Below are 16,493 nucleotides of genomic sequence, written 5' to 3' on the forward strand. Positions count from 1 at the left end.
AAGTAATGTTTTTAATATTATTATTGTTTCACTTTGTAGCCTACATAGGCCTACCCCATACATACAGCATCCCTCGTTTTGCCTATATGGTTTTGCCCGTCTGGCTCCCCCTACCGGACTTAACAAAACTTGGTCAATCCTCAGTGCGACATTTGATTTGACTGAGGAACTTGAATTCGTGTATTGAAAAATATTTCTTCCGCAAGGAGGCTATAAATCAGCTATACAAATGCACAATAGGCTATATGGATTAGTTTTAAACTAACATTGCATATACGAAATAAGCACATTGATTGCACCGTCCTGGCTTCACCCCTCCTCGGTTTTGCATGTGGCCAGACTATTGGTCGAAACCAGAGCTCTCGTCGAAACCAATGGTCGAAACAGCGTGTGACCTCGGTCAATCAACTTTGATCAAGAAACCCACTTCCCCAAAGCCGGAATATGAGAGTAAAGCAATTAACTTCACAGATAATGGAACAGTAGGCTATTGCTCTAACTAAGCATGCACAGAGTAGGACAAAAAGCTGATGTTGAAAGTCAGTGTCTTGATCTACCTAAACGACCGGAGAGTGATGGATGTCCCTGCTAAACTCTACTTACTGGCCTGTTTGACACTGTTAACGGACTTCACTTTGGGCTTTGGACAAAACCAAGACACCGAATTCACATTCCTGTTACCTGCTGGCCGAACGGAGTGTTTTTACCAAACCACCGGGAAGGACTGGAGCTTGGAAGTTGAATACCAGGTAAGTGTCTCTCAGTCTCTATCTCTCTTTCTCAGTCTGTCTGTCTGTCTGTCTGTCTGTCTGTCTGTCTGTCTGTCTGTCTCTCTCTCTTGCTCTCTCTCTCAAAATTGACAATATAATTTGTTCTTTTTCAGTTTTGAATAGTCTAGTGTAGTTTATGAATAATAACTGCCAAACAGCAGGTAAACAGGACATGGACTTTGCCCATCATTTGCAGAGATAAGACTTGCTGCTGAGGTAAGAGTGGTTAGGTCAGAGTCACCTGCGCAGTGTCAACGCACTGACACTGCATCAGGGCAGAGAGGTTGCAGGAGTTGGTTATAAAGTTAGATTACTTCCTGCCCCCATTAGGCTACTAAAGAAAACACATAGGCTACATACACTTTCAGTTATGTTTTGAGATTTGTTTCCAAATACATCAAATGCCACAAACATGTGCATGTAGCCTAGAAGATGATGGTTGATATGAGCAGCAGCAAAGTATCCAACACTGTAGCCTACTTTGTCCACTCAACATCTATGATAATAGGCTATTGTTCTGTCCTTTGTTCCATGATCTCTCTTGATTGTGAAGCACATTGTAATTTTATTTAGTCTGTGAAGCACTTTGAAAAGTGCTATAAATAAAAATGATTAATATAATTATTAGAAATTAATGTAATCTACATACAAATACCCATGTTGGCCTTTTTGTATATTTTCGAAGCACATCGTTAAACATAAGTTTATGTGAAATTATGTTTTTGTATCTGCAGCAGTAAAGCAACATCATTTTGAAGTAAATATCCCCAAAGTGAAGAAAAAAATCAAGATAGCAAGCCTTGAATTCCAGCAAACATTTTTCCACGCCCCTCGTAAAGCTTCATCTAAGGTCATTTGACACGTTCATGTTGAGTGTTGGACCATCACACCTGGTGCTGCTGCTCCCTCTGGCAGAGGCATCATGGGTCATGTGGGGGCCCTCGCTGCTGCCCTGTGAGGGCTGCCTGGAGCCTGGCTGGCAGGTCGACTGGGGCGTCTTCACTGGGACAGTTGACACCTGGCTCTCAGGCAGGGGCGCTTGATGTGATGTGGAGGTCTTATTCACATGAACACTTGTGGTGCGTCCTGTGAGCTTCAGGGCCGGTTCATGAGACGCCATGGTGCTTTGACAGATCCCTCCCTGCTCTGTCTGACAACTGGATACAACTCAGTAAGCTAAGAGTCACATAACAGACTGTGGGTTGTGTTCAGTATATGTTTGGTTTGAGGGGAGCAGGGTGGTCTAGTGATTAAAGGGTCCGTCATTCTACCAAAGCACAAGGGGACCCCACTGACCTCTTATTCCCCTGGAGTGAAAAGAGAGAGAGAATTTCCAATAAGAAATCCAACAAGTTTCCCATTATTATCATTGATGCAAAACCATATGATGTAAGCATGCTGCTGCTGCAACGACTAGGAGCTTGAGTTTGAATATGGAAATAAGAGAGCCGTTGCCCAGATAGACAGATAAAACCTTGGCCTGCGAGCTGCGTGTCTGGCATGAAAACATGAGCGTACCAGTGGTTTAGAGAAAGGTCATCATGGTGACTTGGAGTATTCTGCATGACTTAACCTTACTAATGTCCTTGCATTTCCCTGCCAGGTGATAGCAGGGGCGGGTCTGGATGTGGGCTTCACCCTCATCTCCCCCAGTGGATTCCGGCGGGCCTCGGACTTCAGGAGATCTGACGGCGTCCACGCGTGGGTCGATAAAATCCTTTGATCCCCAATCCCCCAACACTCTTTACATGTTTGGAAACCTATGAACTATTCTTAGATGTTTGAGGCCTCCATCCCCCAGAATATAGAAATACTTTCAAAAGAAAGGGGCTGTGCGTGTGGGTAGTAGAGAGATAAAAGCACTCACAAAGTACTTTTGGCTTGGTCAGACGTTCCTAGAGACACAATTGGCCGTGTCTGTGGGTGAGAAGCCGGTGGGGTATGAGTCCTGGTCGATGCACTAGTGCCTCCTCTGGTCGGTCAGGGCGCCTGTTCGTGGGGGAGGAGAACTGGGAGGATGGCGTGATCCTCCCCACGTGCTACGTCCTGCTGGTGAAACCCCTCGCTGTCAGGTGAAAAGAAGCAGCTGCCGACTGCACATGTACCCGAGGCCGCATGGGCTAGTCTACAACTCTCCCCAAATCGGCAGAGGGGGTGGAGCAGCAACGACTGGGACTGCAGAGCGAATTGGCCAAGTAGACAATTGGGGAGACAAATAAGAAAAAAAAACTTTAAAAGGGGCTCAAAGGTCGGATCACCACTTTCTTCCCCCTTCCAAAGCACAAACATTTGTGTTACTTGATTTCCACCAGGATATAAAAAGAAAATACACATGATTGCACATTACTCAGTCAGTATTGGAGTAGTTTCGGACTGTAATCCCTGTACTTTTTTCAACAAATGGATTGTACCTGTATAATATTGAAGTGTGCCTTGTTACTCGTTCAAAACAGTAATAATGTTTAATGTTTCATGTTGCAAATCTGAGTATATTTAGAAACCATTACTGCCGGCTGCATATATGTATGTATGTATGTATGTATGTATTGTTTGTGTGTATTGTATTGTATGTAGGTATGTCCACGTATGTCCTGTTTGTTTTGGGGACTACGGATGGAAATTAGCCTCGTGCCATGTGCAACGTGTTCGAGCCTCGTGCTAAATCCGGCAATTTTTACACTCTGATTATGTTCTTTGTGTCCATTAATTTTGCACTGTCCCGTCTAAATAAACAAATCAACTGTCAACTGTTTTACAAGAACTGAGTAGTGAGTAGATTCAGTAGTGAGCTCTGATGTCCACCATGATTTGGAGAGCAGTTGTCCCCATAGATGCCTCATTTTGGATTTTTCCCTCTCTCCTACTTCAGGGTGTATCCCACAGAGGACGGAGACTACCGGCTGTGCTTCGACAACAGCTTCAGCAAGCTGTCGGAGAAGATTGTGTTCATGGGGGTGATCGTCAACAGACGGGGCGCAAACGGCGGAGGGCGCGATGAGTGGGCGGACGAGGCCCTGCCGGAGAGCATGGTGGAGTACAAGCTGGAGGACATCAGGGTGAGAGAGGGACGGGAAAAACACAAAAAGGCTCCTGAGACAAAAGCAACCCAGTCGCCAGAATAAAACCATGGCATTTGATCTGCAGAGATACATACAATCTCAACGTGAATTTGAAATAAATCAACGATTACGTTGAAAATCTTGCCGTCTTTCCAACGTTGAAAACAAATAAAACAACTGTAACAACTTTGGTTATGTTTAGGCAAGTAAAACAACTTGGTTAAGGTATAATTATGATTTGGGTTAGGCTGAAATTACAAAAACGATAAATATGATTTAAGATTGAAATGTAGACTTTGAACACGCCTCTCCGGTGTGACAGGCAAGTGTTACACGTACCCTCCATCCACCCTGGCCATGACCACCACACTGTTTCATTAGCAGACTCTATAATGCTGATACAGATTTTATGTAGAAATGTTGATATGCAACAATATTTTTGCTTCAGAAACGTTGACATTCTATGTATCCGTGGATTGCAGAAACGTACGTCAACATTTTATTCTGGCAACCAGGCTGGACAAAAGTCACAAAAGGTCCCTCTCCTCTCTGGAGAACACTTGACCTTTCTAAATGTCATATTCCCTTTGATGTCTCTCTGTCCCATCGCTGTTTTTCATCTCCTCCTCTCCTTGTCTGTTCTTCTCGCAGGCGAGCATGGACTCAGTGTACCGCCACCTGGAGAGGAGCCGTCAGGTGCAGGCCGTGCTGCGGGCCTTTGAGGCGCGGGACCGCTACCTTCTGGAGGACAACCTGTGGAGGGTGTCCTTCTGGTCCTGCATCAGCCTCCTCGTCATGCTGACTGTAGCTGCCAGTCAGGTCTACACTCTGAGACGCCTCTTTGATGACAAGAAGAGGGTCTCTACATAGGCCCTTCTGTACATAGGCCCTTCAGCTGCTACAGCCACGAGAGCGCAGTCAGCCCACAGACATGGCCTAACAGCCGCTTGACTTGACAGATGGAGCCAAGATGTGCCATGTGAGGAAGAACTGTTCATTATAGTGAGAGGGATAATTCACATTTTTGACTGTTAACTGATTTGTCATGCGCAGGGAACTCAATTTTTCAGTGAAAAATGTCTTTTTATGTTTTGTCTATTGAGAGATTAGCAGCAGAAGTTGCAAATAGCGCAATTCCAGTGACGAAAAAGACCCATCAGATCATATTTATATTGCATGCAGTCATTGCAGTGCAATGGTCGAGGGGGGCGATGACATCACAATTTCAAAGTCCCAGGCTGAATAAAGTATATAAAGTAAGATTATTTCAGGCCCAATTACCTAGAGTTGCTAACACAGGCAGAAAACCCGACCTAAATCATTTAAGATACATAGAAATAAGATAATAAAATAGGCTTTTTGAAAAACCTTTAATTGCAGTTGTGCCAAAACTATTTATTCCAGTCAGAAACACTGGACATTAGACTACTGTGACAGCTCAGTCTACTTGATAAGTAGGTGAGATGCAAAGTTAATGATTGTTTTTTACAATCCAGTTTTTTGTTTACAGAGGATGCACAAAAACATTCTGATCAATGAACACTAATAAAATATCTGCAGCACTGATATCTATTTATGATGTCATTAGGGATGTCTGAAAGGAAAACCACAGCTGCTCTCGCAGGAATGTTTTTTTAATTGAATTTCGGATATTAAATTTCATGTTAACATTTATTACATTGTTTTACAAAGATTAGCCAAGACAAACCCAAATAAGTTCAGAAACCCGACTCCTGAGTGTGTATTGTAACACAGATTATTTTTTAAACTGAGACTCATACTGTTTATGACACATCGAATAAAAAACGAATCACATTTAAATACAATCATTAAGTGTGCCAAAAAAAGAAAAAAATATTGTATTCACACAATCATAAAAGCAATTTCCCTGATCTATTTCTCCATCTGGGAGGTTAAAACGGCAGAAAGTACGGTTGGTTTTTGCTACAGTCCTGACCAGACCATACTGTAGTTTGGCTTCAGTGGTAATGTTTGTTTTATACAATCACACTTTCTGCTGTAAAGAATAGCACAGCACCTAAGGCATATTTGATTAGGACATCACTACACAAATCTCTGAACATTAAAAAATACCTTACTATTTACATATTGGCTTGTACAAGAGCAATGCCAAGCACTGCTCAATTTCTTATTTCATCTACTTTCTAGGACTTCTTTGCTCACTCCTGACCCTCCAAGATCATGCCATTTTTGTCACCAGACAGCCGAGACACAGAACCTCTGTACACTTTGTGCTCCTATATGGCTGTTGTAAAGCATATTCAATGGTAACTCATTCAGTTGAAAAGTATTTTTCTCCCTCATCAAGAGACCATGAGACATGCTGCAATAATAAACGTCATGTCTCCCCAAGTTAAACTGGCATGACTTGGCACAGCATTGGGTAATTTATCCACAGAAGATATCTTCATATTTCAAATTACAGCTCTTCGTATAAATAAAGAATGAGCAGGTCTTCCGGGAGTTCAGTGTGGAACTAGATTAGAATAATTAGAATGTGGAGAAACACTGGATGAGATTTACGTTTTAAATTATATCCCACACACTATTAGAACATTGCACATTGTAATGTGTGGAGATATTAAATCACCTTTTAACACTCCCGTTTTAAACACTAAAGTAATTTTCACTTCATGAAAATCAATTCAAGATACAATTCAAAGTTTGCAGCCTCTGTAAGTGATAATAGCTCAATTTCCAATTAAAAAAGGTCTTCTGGTATTTCATGATTATGAGTGTCATGATCACTTGGCCTGAAAATGCGCAGTGGAGCTCATTCTTTGGGTGTGAGCTGAAGGCAGGGGTTTCAACCTCATCTTGCTTATGACCACAAAAATTGATGCCACAAATCTAGGGACCGCAGATGTGGAACACCACCCTGTTATAGTATTAATTGCTTGAGTGACATCACCACTGATTACGTCACTCACTGATGACATGACAATTGCTTGAGTGCCATCTCTGATGACATCAAATCTTACTTTTTTCTGGGATTAAAGTCCAAATTGTCACTTTAATCTTAGAAGTCTGACTTTAAACTCAGAAGAATTCTGACAAGATTTCCCCCCCCCAATTCTCAGAATTCTGACTTAAATGCAGAACTCAAAATAGATTTTTCATATGGCCCTAATCCTCTTCCATAGTTTTAAATTGTGTGGTGTTAAAAACAAACAGGGGAACCCATTGGAATTGACCCCAAGGTTGGGAAGCACTGAGTTAAAGCATTGGTAGTTCTTCTTTGGTCCAGCTCTGGTCCCGGAGTCCTCTCATGTCCGCTCTGCACCGGTTGGGGTCACCACTGGTTTCGACGGGGAGCAGGGCGCCTGTTCAGGAACAATCGACCAACATTAATCTTTCTCTTCACAACGCTGAAGGCTCCAGTCATCACAAGAGTTAAAGGAATTTGTACTGGGGGCTGTTCTCTATTCTTGAAAGGCCAGTTGATCCTCTGCTCATCAGTGTCACAGACTAGAATCATACATGAAGGATGTAATAACTAGACAAGACTTGCAACTTCCAGTCCTGTTGTGAGTGGGATTAAAGGGACAGTTCACCAAGTGCACATTTTTCCTCCTACCTGTAGTGCTACTTATCCATCATTCCAGATCGTTTTGGTGTGAGTGGTCGGGTTTTGGAGCCATCTGCCTTCTCTCGAATACAATGGAATTGGAAGGCACTCTGCTTGTGGCGTTCAAAGCATCAAAACAATACATTTGAAAAATACAACAGCAATGCCGCTTTCCAGAAATCATGACCCGTTTACTCAAGATAATCCACAGTCCTTGTTGTGAGCAGTATCATGTAGGAACAATTTTATTTCGACCAAACTACACCTGCATAGTTGCTAGTTCAGTCTAACGAAAATATTAATACCTGCTAGCTGCTGCATAGTTCAGTCAAAAAGAAAATAGTTCCTACATAAAACTGTTCACGTCTGTAGATTAGTTAACTGGAGTATCATGATTCCTGGAAAGACACATTTGTTGTTTTTCAAATGTATTTTTTGGGATGATTATTGGGGTGAACTGTCCCTTTAAGAAAGTAATGCAATAGCTCAAACTTTTTCATAACCTTAAACTACATTTTGCACTGGGTGGAATGGGATGCAACTTCAGTGCAGAAAGATGCAGAGAACAAAACCAACGCGTGTAAATGCTTTGACATATCCAGCCAGGCCCTTTCCATGAACTGCAGGGTAAAAGTTGAAATACTCTGACTGAATCGATACATGAACACCTGAAGAAGAAAAGCGACATGAAAGAGCTAGCGCTCTCACTATGACCAACACGTATTGATCTTGGTGTTTGACTGCACCTTGCGTTCACCGTGATGATCATGCATGGGGCTTGCTGAGAGCAAAGAACAGAGACGGCTCTTTCTGTAATGACTTAATGGCTTATCTCTCTGAAGCGTTGCCATAGGAACGTCTGCAGGTTTATGTCAGTCTGTACGGGATGAGGTGGGGGAGAGAGGCGAGGGAGGAGAGGAAGACGGAGGGAAAGTCTACATGTACTGAGAGAGTGAGAGAGAGAGTGGACCACACAGGACACAAGGAGACACCAACCACCACAGCCACTCCCTTTATTGTACACAACACCTCTTTATTGACTCTCCTTTCTAAAAATCAGTTCATTTTTGTTTATTCAAATCCATTAATTGCTACAGAGGCACTTGACAAGGATTTGTGAAACAAAAGAAAAGGGATTTTTACATGACGGTTCCCAAACCCCGCCCACCAGATCCAGACAGGGGAAGGAAAGAGGAGGGGAGGGGAGGAGGGAGGGAGGGTGAGGTGCACCCAATAGGGAGAAAGGCAGTGCTGCCACCACCTCACGTAATACAGGGCAACAACAGTCTAGGCTTTCCAGCGGACAGGCTTGAGTGACAGGTGCATGTTGGTGACGGAAAGGGAATTCCAATCAGGAGTTGAGTGAGTGTATCACCGGGACTATAACGTCTCTGTGATTCATGGCGGATATCTAGAAATCTAAAGTAACGGTTTGTCAAGTAATCAAGAGGGTTTTGGGCCCAGTTTCTAAGCATCCTGTACGTCTCCCACCGGCACCGCCACTGCAAGCCAGACCTGCTGAGAAATGCAAGGGAAGGAGAAGCACATTCTGCATGGAGAGTCTGCGGTTTGGGACTTCCTCCTAACAGTTGCTTTTGTCACCAGATTGGCTAAATGTCAGATCTTAAATGTCTGTCCTCTGTGGAGAATACAGAGGACAGTCTAGACAGCCTCTGCAGACAGGATGTGCCTTCATACACCACAACAGAATTCCCACTCCCACCACCACTACTACTGATCAAATCCAAAACAGAAAACATCAAAAGTAGTCGCATTGTCGCTCGCCCTCCTGGCCCTTTCCTCCCTCTACTTGCCCAAACATAAAAATAAAAAAAAAGTCAAATACCCTCAAAGAGCAATCAAATGATATTCATTATTCATCAGAAAATCATCACTGCTGCGGAGACACTCTTCGGCCCAAAGTACCCCCTCCCCACATACAACAGGTTTAGACAGCTGAACCCTGTAATAAAACCCCGATAACGCCCCAGGAGAACCTGGGGAGTCCAGTAGAATATAGTTGTACAGAGCTGATGATACAATTGCAATCAAAACATCAAAAGGAAAACGACAAAATGCCCAGGTTATAAATAATTCATCCGGAGATGGCCAATCTCTTTTTCCCCTACATCCCATGCAACGACTGTGTTAGTGCTTCCATTAGTATGATGACTACATTTAAAAATGGTGGCCATTGATTATTATCAATAGCATCTTATATTATATTTTCTTCTCTTTTACCATCGGCCCTGGTATAAAATGAGATATCAGCATTTACTTCTCCCGGCATCGGCTAGCTATATACAACGAGATTCTACGGATGGCAGCAGAATTGATAGCGGCCGTAAATGTCTGTGAGCTGAGCCCAGGCCGGGATGTGCCAACCCTCTGTGCTCGATGCCTTCTTTACTATACTCTAAAAACAGCCTCCTCCTCATCCTCCTCCTCTTCCTCGTCTACACACCCCACCGCCTCACCCTGCGCCGTCCTCTTTGAGAGGAAACTGTATTATGTGCTCTGTCCTATAAAATGTGAATCAATTCAACCAGGAATGAACCGAATCTAGCAGAGGGCTAAAGGGGCGTCACTGGGGTTCAACTCTTAACGGATGTTCTAGGCTTCCACAACTCAGTGTTCGCCGAGAAAAAGCACCCCCAAAAGTGCAGACGACCCTTCTATCCGTCTCTCTCTCTATAGTTTGTATGCATAGTAGTATTATGGTAATGGTCTAAAAAGCCTCACCGTTATGAGTGGCTTGTTGTAAGGCTAGATGTTAGAAGTGCTTGGATTAAAGTGGTCAATGTAAGTGAAGTGTTGTCCCTGTGGCAGGTTATTCACAGAGAAGGCTGAAGCTACTTGGCTCAGTCTCGCGCAGCCCCGCCCCCGCTGCACCATTTTTATGCCCCCCCCCATTGCTGCGATTAGGAATTAATTTTTAAAGCTACATTTATGAGGGTCATTAAAAAAGGACAAAGTCACTCAAATAAAAGAAGGAAAAAAGTAATCATCAACACCACCAAAATAACAACGATAATATCCTATTGTTTTTTTCAGTATGAAATCAGTTAGAAAATGGAAACCCAGAAAAAACATGAACAATAGTTTGTGTGTATATTACACCGAGATCTAGAGTTGGCCGCCGTGGCCAGTCTAAAAAGGCGGAGAGGAGGGGAGAGGAAAGCCAGCCTGTAACAGTTTATAAGTGCTTTAATAAGCTGCTGCTGGGCACCTTGTCAGAGGAAAGAAACAAGTCAGTTATTACATTAAAAAAGAGCTCTTGAACTGAGCAGGTTATGAGCCATGAACTGCCCGACTGCCTCCACAGAGCCACCTGAATTCATCGCCTCCTGCTGGCCGAAGATGAATGCACCCCACGGATCAACTGGATTCGATTACATACGTTATTATACAATTTCCAGAGCAGTCGCATTCAAATCTCTCCTCATTGTAATATTCAAGTGGTTAAAGGCTTCCTTTCTTTTGCACGTGCACTGATCACATCTGCAGGAGACTTAACGACGCTATTAGCAGCTTATTATTAACATTGCTCGGATAGACTTTTTACTACGGCTGGACGATGCGTATCACTGTGCACAGATATCAGTCAGCCCCTCCCCTCTCTAGCCTCCCCCACTCCTGGCCTATAGTGTGCAGATACATACACGCACACACGCACGCACGCGCACACACACACAAACAAGGTGGGCGTGGCCACAGGTCTAGTCTAGCAGGGAGGGCTCAGCAGGGCGGATAATGGTGGGCCGGTGAGGAGGAGCGCCGGGGGGTCTTCGGCTGCAAGGAGGAGAGAAGATACAGAACAAGGAGTGAGACGTTCTCACAGAGAGACAGGGGAGAAACCAAAACAAACCCACAGAGAGGAGAGAGGGAAGATGGAGAGACAAGATGGAGATAGAGAGGAATCAGAGAGGAATGAATGAAATAAACATGATCCAATACAGATAGGGCAGTGGTTCTCAACCTGTGGTGCGGGTACCACTGGTGGTACGCAGGGCTCCCTCCCTCTCATACTTTCGTATTAGTGGTAATTTCTGAGGTGGTACTTGGTGTAAAAAGGTTGAGAAGCACTTAGATAGGGGACACATGGTGAGATTGAGAAATGAGAATAAGAATGGGAAGTGATGCCATGCCTGTTGACGACTGTAAGACACATGGTGATGAGATGTTGGTGATGAGATGTTTCAAACTCAAATTACAGAACACACACACACACACACACACACACACACACACACAGACACACACACACACACAAGGCGTCGTTTATCGGGTTCTCAACAGGCTCAGTTGTCCCTAGAGGTGTGCAGGAGGTTTTACCTGGGTACGCCGGGCGGGACGCGGGCCGGCCGGTTGGGGATCTGTGGGGGCGCACTGAAGGGGTCCTGGAAGGCGTTGATGGGCGGGCCCGGGCGAGAAGGGATGGGGGGCGCACCGAAGGCGGGCGAAGGGTTGAGCGGAGCCCCGAAGGCCGGGGAGGGGTTCATGGGGGGTCCCGGCGTGGGGCCTCGAACGGCAGGCGGGCGGTTGGGGGGAGCGGCTGCTGCGGCCGGCCTGCGCTGAGGGGTTGGGCTAAGGGGGAAATACAAATGTACATTATCGTCAAGTAAGTATAGACTACCTCAAATATCCCATGCAGTGTCTCCTGCAGATGGGCGGGGTTGGCTGTGCTCTCAGCTCTGAGGCCCAGGTTTGCTCTTGGTCCTTTTCCACGATTAGTTCCAGTAAGTGTTACAGTTCTTGTTTGTCTTATTTCATCATTTATATCATGATACATGGACTGTTGTGTTGTAACTGCAATCCTAGCTGTTGCACCTAAAACGACCTCTGAGTGTACAATGGCGTGCGTCACCAGATATGCTCATTATTGTTACACCCACAGCCCGACCCAATCTCTCCGTGTCACCCTCTGCTCTCACCTGGACTCTGGGATCCAGTTGTCATTGACGGGCGGGGGCACGGGGGTGGAGATGGTGGTGGTGCTGATGTCACCGATAATGTGCAGCGCCTCTTTGAGGGCGTGGTACATGCGCAGCATCTCGTCTCGACGCTGGGCCTGGTCAGCCGACTCCTCCATCAGGATGTTCTGGTCCTCGGAGGAGTAGAGGTAGGCTAGCAGCTCCGAGTGGATGAAGTCCTTCGCCTGAATGGAAGTCAAGACTATTGAGACGCAGCCGCTTCTGACTCACATTGACAAACGTTGAGAACTTTAGAGTCGGGACGTTTCCAGTTCAAATCCTAGGTGAAGCTAGGAAGGGAGGGATGAGGGACGCGACAAAATATCAGAACATCTCGACAGTGGACGTGATCAGTGGACAACAGAAGAAGACTGATGATGTACTGGGCAGGTGCGGTGTGAATGTGAAGAAGGGCATTGCTGGAAGAGAGCAAGCACATATAAAGGGTCAAATCTCAGGTTTGAATGCCACTTAGAATCAGATACAGAACCAATTTTGCCACTGATATTATTATGGTCACTTGTGGCAATGACATTGACTTATTTGAAAGTAATATCAGCTCTCTGCCTCCCTAGTTGATAAAATGCCTTAATCTCTTTGGTGGAGAATACGGTAATGTTCTGCTACTTGGTTTGTTAGGCAACGATGGCAACCGAGCTGTGAGCAAACATATCTTATGCTATAGTATACATAGAATCACTGCTAGTGCTTATACAACAATGTGTTTTATTAGGCGTTTGGGAGGAGCACCTTTCTAACAGCTGGGCTGTGTGCGCTTTCATTTGAGTTCAGGCTTTTTGCAATGTGGAGTACTTAAAGCTGCATTCAACCATGTTTTTGTGTTAAATGGCTCTATATTCTGACAGCAATCACTGAAATAGAATGTTTGGTCAGTAACTTGGAACTCCCAACCCCCCGCTGTACTCGGTCTCTCTCCTGTAGCCCTGCATGCAGTGCAGACGTATCCCTGCAACCGTAACTCGTAGAGACTCAGGGGTGGCGGCGTTGGATACGGGGTGAAAAAATACATGGTCCATTAAAGGCATCGCGATCTGACCTTCCATTTCCCAGAAAATGTAAACATTTCTCTAATTGGATGGTGGGAGGTCGCGCACGTCCCACCATTAGTACAGCGCGGGGTTGGGAGCTCCAAGTTACTGACAAAACACTCTATTTTAGTGACTGCTGTCAGAATATAGAGCCATTTAACACTTATATTAACACAAAAACGTTGCTGAATGCAGCTTTAATACAGTGTGTGCTTGAACTGTAGTATAGTGGAAGTAACAGCAGGGACAGGGTCTTTGCTGCAGCCTGCGGACATTCACATCCCAGGAAGTAGCTCTGTGATTTTCTAACTCTAGTGGCGAAGTCAAAACGTTAATTAATTGTTCAGTGATTCTTATGGCTCATTTCCACCACATATAACAGCACAGTACAGCTCTACTCGACCTGGTCTTACTCGTCTCTACTTGATATAGACTCTGTTTCCATAGCAAGTTTACTCGCCTCCGCCCATACCTGGTCGTCATAGCGACCGCATATCTGCCCTCCGCCCATAGCCGAAGTAGGCTATAACGTATAACATTAAAATTAAATCCATACACAGAACTTTTAAACTGTTTATGAAATACTGGTGCCTCTAAATGACCTACAGTGTACATGGGCAAATGTGACAATCGGCTAGGAGAATGGATATCACTTTGTTGTTACTCAAAATCACATGCATGCACTGCGCGGGGGACGGGAGTTGCGCTACAGGGAGAAGGGAAGCATCTACCCCGGCGGCCTCTCACCAGGCAAGACCGCGGCTTCACTAAACCCCCGCCTCCGGCCTAGCGGAGCCAAGCCAAGCGGCTTCCCGAGGAGCGACTTTTTCTCTCTCAAAACAATTGAAAACCACCGTCATGTTAAAGCTGAGCAAGGAGATCGATTTTATTTCACCAGAGCCGAAGGCAGCAACACAAAAGACTGATGGAAATAACATTAACAGAAGAGAAGGTAAGCCCCACTAAACTGGTATCCAGCATTGACAGTCAGTAGATACAGTAAATACGATTCTGCCTGACCAATCAGTCGTCTGCAGTGTTTTCACGTCACGGTATGGTACCGGGTTCACAGCGCTGGAACCTCAACAAAGCAGGGACCAAAACTAGCGCGACTCAACCCTGACTCAACCCGGGCTGTCCACGTTTTTGATCGGTGGAATGAGACAAAAAAGCGAGATGAGCTGGGCGGCGCCGCGCTGATACCAGCGGTGGAAATGGGCCATTAGTTACACCAACACTGCTACCACAGCACTTTGGAGTCAACAAGTGGTGTTTTGAAAATCAATTCACTCCACACGCGAAATTTGACAGCACCCAGGTAGAGTAATAAAATGTCCTTAATGTTATTAAGACTGAATGTAATCGTGCGTTCTCTCACACACACACGCACAAAGCTTCACTCGTATCATTTTCCAAAGTTGAAAATTTTCAACTCGAGCGAGTGGGCGATGAGGTGAAAATCTCGTCATTCGTGGTGCGAAAATTTGCATCCATGCCTCATTTGAGTCGCCCCGGGCGAAATCTCATCTACTTGTGCGTATGCATTGACGACGTATGTAATGTCGTCAAATTTGTGAAAATCGCCCCAGTGTGAACACCCAGACAGATTTAGATGATGAATTTGAAGACATTAGAAGTTTCTGGACATGCAGACTGTTAGTGCCTGGAGCCTGCTGCTGCTGCTGCTGCTGCTGCAGCCTACTGAGACTCACACTGTTGATCATGAGGTGCATGATGGTCTTGGGCATGAGGTCTCTGATCGACTTGTTGATGATGCCGATGTAGGAGTCCACCAGGTTGCGGATGGTCTCCACCTGCCGCTCCAGCTGAGGGTCCATGGAGAATGTCTCTGAAGGGGCAGCATCCTCACCCTCCACCTGGGGAAGTCAACACACACACACGACACACACGACAAACATTGTCTAGTTTTGGTCTTGCACATGGGATCAATTGTTTTTGAACCATTACATCAGAAGGATGTAGCCAACTCAATGAGATAACATGCACAGGTCTGTCTCTTTGATACCTCAACTTAAAAAAGGCCACTCTCTTCATGCACTTAGAGCGATGGGAGAATAGAGAGCCAAAGTGAAACGTCACTTCCTGTACCAGCGCTGCGGAAAATATGAATGGCGGTGGACGGAGAATAAGGTTACTTTTTTGATCCCGTTTGAATTGTGCCATGGGGTGCCAATGCACATTTTGTCAATTTAAAACATAACTTTGCATGTAAAGAAAGTCACAGTTTGTCGTCAAACTGAAACGTAGGGGTTCGTTTCGTATAAAAACTACATAGCTCGTGGAAGCTCGTGGCATGTCGCCGGTCTTCAGCTTTGCCAGTAGAGAAAGTGACGTCACTTAGGCAACAGTGTATGTAGTCTTTCTGATTTATAACTTCTAGTGCAACAGTTTGGCGACAAACTGCGACTTTCTTGACATGCAAAGTTACGTTTTAAATTGACAAAATTAACGTTGGCACCCCGTGGCACAATTCAAACGGGATCAAAAAAGTAACCTTATTGTCCGTCCACCGCCATTCATATTTTTCGCAGCTCTGGTACAGGGAGAAAGCAGGAAGTGACGTTTCACTTTGGCTCTCTACTTTCTTTAACGCACTGTAGAGCCGATTTGACTCTTCCACTCCCCCCTCCCTACCAGATTTTGTTTTACTTTTTTAGGGGGTACAGGGCATCTTTAGGGTGAGATAGCAGGTCAACAGTATATGAAACACAGAAATGGTACACATCATCGGAAAGCCAGGAACCTATGATTAGATTTGAGATGCAGCTCAGCTCTAGTCATAAATCTGTAATAAACGTGTTTTGGTTAGGCGTCTATTCAAATGTTGAAAGTTTAGAGTGATATTGGGCTTGGAACATTATGAAGAGAAGTCTATGATGGCCATCCCATGCTCAATTATGTGCCATAAGTTGCACCAATTTTTGGCTTGATACCCGTTGTTGTAGAATGGAATTTAACAATGCAGCCAATGTAACTTAAACTTTCTCTATATCACCCTTTGTTGGTAACACTTTATTTGAAGGGGTGTCCAT

General features: G+C 44.8%; 2 protein-coding genes across 6 annotated transcripts in view; one reads left to right on the forward strand and one right to left on the reverse strand.

Annotated features, from left to right (window-relative positions):
- The first annotated feature begins 459 nt into the window (after positions 1-459).
- On the forward strand, positions 460-4,771 carry LOC310787961 (transmembrane emp24 domain-containing protein 1-like). Its single transcript, XM_083649412.1, has 4 exons — positions 460-749; positions 2,374-2,471; positions 3,640-3,826; positions 4,481-4,771. Exons 1-4 carry the CDS (start codon positions 531-533, stop codon positions 4,697-4,699), a joined length of 723 nt encoding a protein of 240 aa, XP_083505538.1. The 5' UTR covers positions 460-530; the 3' UTR covers positions 4,700-4,771.
- A 447-nt stretch (positions 4,772-5,218) lies between these two features.
- dnm2a (dynamin 2a) overlaps positions 5,219-16,493 on the reverse strand; it is a 44,279-nt gene continuing 33,004 nt past the window's right edge. For 3 of the 5 annotated variants that reach the window (XM_083649409.1, XM_083649406.1, XM_083649408.1), the window contains 4 exons: positions 15,153-15,317; positions 12,353-12,576; positions 11,754-12,005; positions 10,339-11,210 (listed from right to left, as the gene is read on the reverse strand). In XM_083649409.1, the coding sequence (XP_083505535.1) occupies positions 11,138-11,210; positions 11,754-12,005; positions 12,353-12,576; positions 15,153-15,317 (714 nt within the window). In that variant the 3' untranslated portion in view covers positions 10,339-11,137. Of the gene's footprint in view, positions 7,174-10,338; positions 11,211-11,753; positions 12,006-12,352; positions 12,577-15,152; positions 15,318-16,493 lie in introns of those variants that run through there. The other 2 variants (XM_083649407.1, XM_083649410.1) reach the window with 2 other exon arrangements.

This window comes from Poromitra crassiceps (assembly GCF_964638095.1).
Source record: "Poromitra crassiceps genome assembly, chromosome: 13".
Classification (NCBI taxonomy): domain Eukaryota; kingdom Metazoa; phylum Chordata; class Actinopteri; order Beryciformes; family Melamphaidae; genus Poromitra; species Poromitra crassiceps.